Genomic DNA, 4478 nt, shown 5'->3' on the forward strand with positions numbered 1-4478 from the left:
TCAAATCGACGCATTTTTTTTTTTTTCCGCTGAGAGTTATTTGTCTCGATCACATATTAGCGCGTTTACCGCCGAATATTTTCATTAGATCGCATGTTGTGTCTCGCCAAGTCTGCCGGGAGTCGCGCTGGATTTGATGGGTTTTGATGCCACCTGGTGGCGTTGCAACTTAAATCTGTATACAGGCTGCAGGTAGGAAGACCACCTTTTGTGATGAGTATCGATCATGATCTTTTCTATTGATTATGATCTCTTTCACTGATCATCGTGAAATATTTCATTTGTGTTTGTTCAATCGTTTGATATTATGTAGTAAACATGATTTATGTTGCGGACTTGAACACGGTTCTCTGGCGAAAGAGGTCTAACAGCTTCAGGCTTTACAATAAAACTCTCTTCAATACGTGGCTTTGAACATATGAAACACTGACGTGATGATGAGTGTCTTCTTCTGCTGTTGAATGGGTCAAAATGATGTTTGTTACTCGTGATTCAGTAACCGTCTACGCTGGGTTCTTGTCGATGGATACCAATTTCTCATTTGAAGGGAAATATTTTGATCTAAAAAGGGAGATACACAAACTAGACACACCTCATTCATGACTTACATAACTGACATTCACAGAGGGTATGTTCTCTCAGGGAAGATGCAGTTGTGAATCATCTTTCTGAGTACAAAAGTGAAAGACTAAAAAAAAATAATAATAAAAGTCCAGATCATTTCACATGGAAATGTTCCCAAATGCTGAAAGCAATCATGGGAATACAGACATAATTTAGCACAGCTGAAATAGTTTTTTTAGCTGAATCTAAAAAGGCAGAAGTGCCATAACGGCGCACTGAGGTATTACATAATGGCATTATCAGTCATCATACAATTCTAGACAAGCCATGGAAAGTAGGCTACAAGTCAAAAGCAGGGATAAGTTGTTGAAAACAATGCCGACAATGAACAGTTAACACTAATAACACACATATTACACAAGCCCATAGTCAGGAAGAGATTGATTTTGGCTAAAAAGAACAAACGGTGCATGTGGGACGATCAATCTATATGTGTATAATACCATCACTGATGACATCTCAGGCCTCTCTGCAAGATAATTAGTTACCTGCTTTATCAAAAGCATAACAAAGGTACAATCACTACGTCTCTTACATGTTGCAATGCAAACTTTGCCCTGTTGTCCGGGAGTTACGTGGCTCATTAGCATTGAGGGCCGTGTCAACATAAAGTGGAGTGTAAGTGGACTTTCAAACGGATGGCACGGTTTGTGTTACTTCCTGCTTCACGAGCCAAAGCAACCATTGTGTTACAGTAGTTGCACAAACGGTAGAGTGTACACCAGATACTGGGTGCCCCGGGTTCGATATGGTACGATATGATAATGGAAATGCAGCCTGCATGGAGGCCATCCGAGAGTGTTCTCCTTGTGCTGGTCCACCAGCCAGGATAAAGATAAGATCAGCATCTACGGTGCCAAAACAGGAGAAATTTTCTTAATATAAAGGGTTGTGTCAAGAAGTACTTGCAGCATAAAACTCTAAGCCAGACAAAACTCAGTTTTGCTGTGGTGACCCTTGAAGGAAACATCTTGCAATAAGCAACCGTAGTCTAGAGTCATGCTGCCCCGTTAAACAAAAATATTCCCTCACCTACATGAAAGTACTTAACCTGTTTTTAAAAGTTTAAAAAAGCGACAGCATTAGTAACAGTAGTAACTACACATGTCCTGTATTCACTTGGTGTCAGTCCAGTACAGAAATAACCTGGAAAAATATCTGTGTAGCTATTCATATTTCATTTGTACACTATGTTGTATACATAAGTTATTTCGGTCGCAACTGGGGATTCCTGGACTATTTGCATATTCGGGAATAAACAGCACAAACAAACCTGCAAGACAACGCCGAGGGCCTCAAACCACCCAGCGCCCCAAAACAACAGTCACATGACCCAAAGCGCTCACATGACCGCGCAAAGCTGGTCATGTGATTCCCACTGGTTCGTGTTGACAGTCAGAAACAGTGGCGAGTTCGTACCCGAGCTGCAGACAGTCGAGGATGGAAGGTCGTGGGAGCAGCAGGTGAGTTCACACCTGCTGGCCGAGCAAGGCGCTTCTTCCAGCGGCTGCCGAGGTTCAGATAGCCGGTGCCGGTCAAGCGGGGAGACTCACGCCACTCTTGTGTTTGTGTGTGTGTCCCCGTCCAGGATGTGGAAGGAAACTGTCGGTTTCCTCTTACTGCTGCTGGCGTGTGTCGACTCGTCGCAGGCGCGGCGCTGCTCGTCGTTTTTCTGCCGAAAGTCCCACCGTGTGAGCGGCCCGAGCGGAGTGGACCCCGGCTCCCCGCTCTTCCTCACGCCCTACCTGGAGAAGGGCGCCGTGGATGAAGGTACCGTGCGAGCAACCCACACTGGCCACCGCGGCCAAGTCGGCCAACCAACAGTTCCACTGAAGCGGTCGAGCCAGCGGACACTCGATTTCCGCTTGCTCTGTGTACACCAGGTATCACGGTAATCACTGAGCTGCCTGAAGTGGAATGATGAACTGGCAATCAGGAACTTCCACAAAATGTCAATCTAAAATCATGTAAACTAAAGCATACCACAAAGTGACTATTTTGGAGGAGCTTTATTTTAAAATGCTCCTTCAGAATCTTCTGAAATTCAGTGGGGGTCTTCTTAGGGTGGTGCGCGACCAGCCAGACATGGAATAATGGACTAACAACAAAGAATATTCCAAAAAAAAAGTATTCCTCTGAAACCAAGTAGGGAGAAAAGCGATTCTATTGAGATTTCCCCATTGTGCTCACTGTGATTACCGTAATACTTGGTTTACACGGGGCCAGCAAAAAGCGAGTGTCTGCTGGCTCGACCGCTTTTGTCGAACTGTTGGTTGACCGCAGTCACTGTGTTGTGTCCCCACTGGTTTCTGATTTCAGGGATTGACTTACCGAACAGCTCAATTTTTTTTTTTTTTTTTTCCAAGTACGATCACACAAACTGCAGTGGCCTGAGTAAATATAAGTCCTGGCTGTTCACCTCCACATTGATCCCATGGCTTTGACCTTGGATATTATTTAGCGCATTTTTACAGCATTTACATATTTTAGCACATTACAGGCTTAGTCATAGAGTGCCCTGCTGTGCATACTGTCATTTGGCATTTGTTTGACTCGAGGAAAGACAAGCAGTGTCTCAGGAATAGATGATCCGCTGTTTGCTCTGTGTGTGGTGGAGACAGTGGTCCTGGTTGTCCATGATGGAGCCTTGTTAGTCAGTTAAATCGGAAACCAGTCGGGACACGACAGCGGCAGCGTCACGGTGGGCTGTTTGTCGTTGTCGCGTCTCAATGCGGAGCTAACTTTGAGGCCACATGCTGTGGTCCCCCAGCCCGCAGACTGAGCCTGGTGGGGGAGCTGCCCGGGGCCAACGTCAAGAGCCACGCCGGCTACCTGACGGTCAACAAGAAGTACAACAGCAACCTCTTCTTCTGGTTCTTCCCTGCCCAGGCGGTAAGCTGCCCCGCTCTCCAGGGTCACACCTGCAGGGAGGGAGAAGGGGACACAAGCAGAGGACGAGACCTCCGAGTTAATTCCACTTGGTTTTCTTTGGCTTTGGCCTTCACCTTCGTCCCCCGCAGCTGTGTTTTCCTCATCCCGCAGCCTCATAAGTGAGCGCACCTGCGTGCTGTTTGGCCAGCTGCACGCCAGGCGGCCTGATTGTGAACTTTGTTTTGCATCAACCACACAGGTTTTCTTTTTTTAGGTTATTTTTTTACAACCAATATTGCACACACGACATCACTTGGGTATTTCGTGTTTTTACAACTGAGTCACATGAACATTGCAGCGACTGTTCACACATTCCAGAATACAAAATTAAAACATAGACACACACACAAAAAAACTAGGAATCCAAATTCCTTTGTGTGTGAAAATGTGGCGACGGCCTTTAAGTGTTTCACACAGGACCTTTAAGGCACAGTCTTGTTGCATGCCAATAATAATATGGCGTGGCATTGTGCTCGTCCGGCTTTTTGTATCTCTATGAAGGACTGGTGCATTCTGATCAGGGTTAGGCAAGGCCTGTGATGATGCTCTTCTTAAATATTAGATTCAAGATCTTTTACGGTCATGATGCAAGCATAAGTCTCTCAGCTTTCAAACACAAGGAGAAAATAGAACATAGAAATATACATGCAAGCTTTTTATTTATTTATTTTTATAGAAATATAGGACTATTCCAGCAAATAAAGCACACTGTATTTACAGAATGAAATGACTGAATATTTCAAAGTGTCACATTGCTTGCTGATTTTCATCCCTTCCTACAGCTGTTCTGTACCACGGAGAGAAATGGCCAGTTCACCACAGGACAGCACAAAACAAACAAAACTTGTGACGCTGTTACTGTTATACTTGTTACCTCATATAATGTTGTTACGTTTTTATATTGCTACAGGAAAAAAATAGAA

The 4478-nt window shown here is 44.7% G+C and overlaps 1 protein-coding gene across 1 annotated transcript in view; it reads left to right on the forward strand.

Annotated features, from left to right (window-relative positions):
- The first annotated feature begins 1959 nt into the window (after window positions 1–1959).
- cpvl (carboxypeptidase vitellogenic like) overlaps window positions 1960–4478 on the forward strand; it is a 7987-nt gene continuing 5468 nt past the window's right edge. Inside the window, exons 1-3 of the mRNA XM_076027402.1 lie at window positions 1960–2087; window positions 2213–2394; window positions 3395–3516. Coding sequence (XP_075883517.1) covers window positions 2065–2087; window positions 2213–2394; window positions 3395–3516 — 327 coding nt within the window. The 5' untranslated portion in view covers window positions 1960–2064. The remainder of the gene's footprint in view (window positions 2088–2212; window positions 2395–3394; window positions 3517–4478) is intronic.

The sequence above is a fragment of the Nelusetta ayraudi genome, unplaced genomic scaffold (assembly GCF_046127955.1).
Source record: "Nelusetta ayraudi isolate G7.1 ecotype Tasmania unplaced genomic scaffold, CSIRO-AGI_Nayr_v1 ptg000003l, whole genome shotgun sequence".
Classification (NCBI taxonomy): domain Eukaryota; kingdom Metazoa; phylum Chordata; class Actinopteri; order Tetraodontiformes; family Monacanthidae; genus Nelusetta; species Nelusetta ayraudi.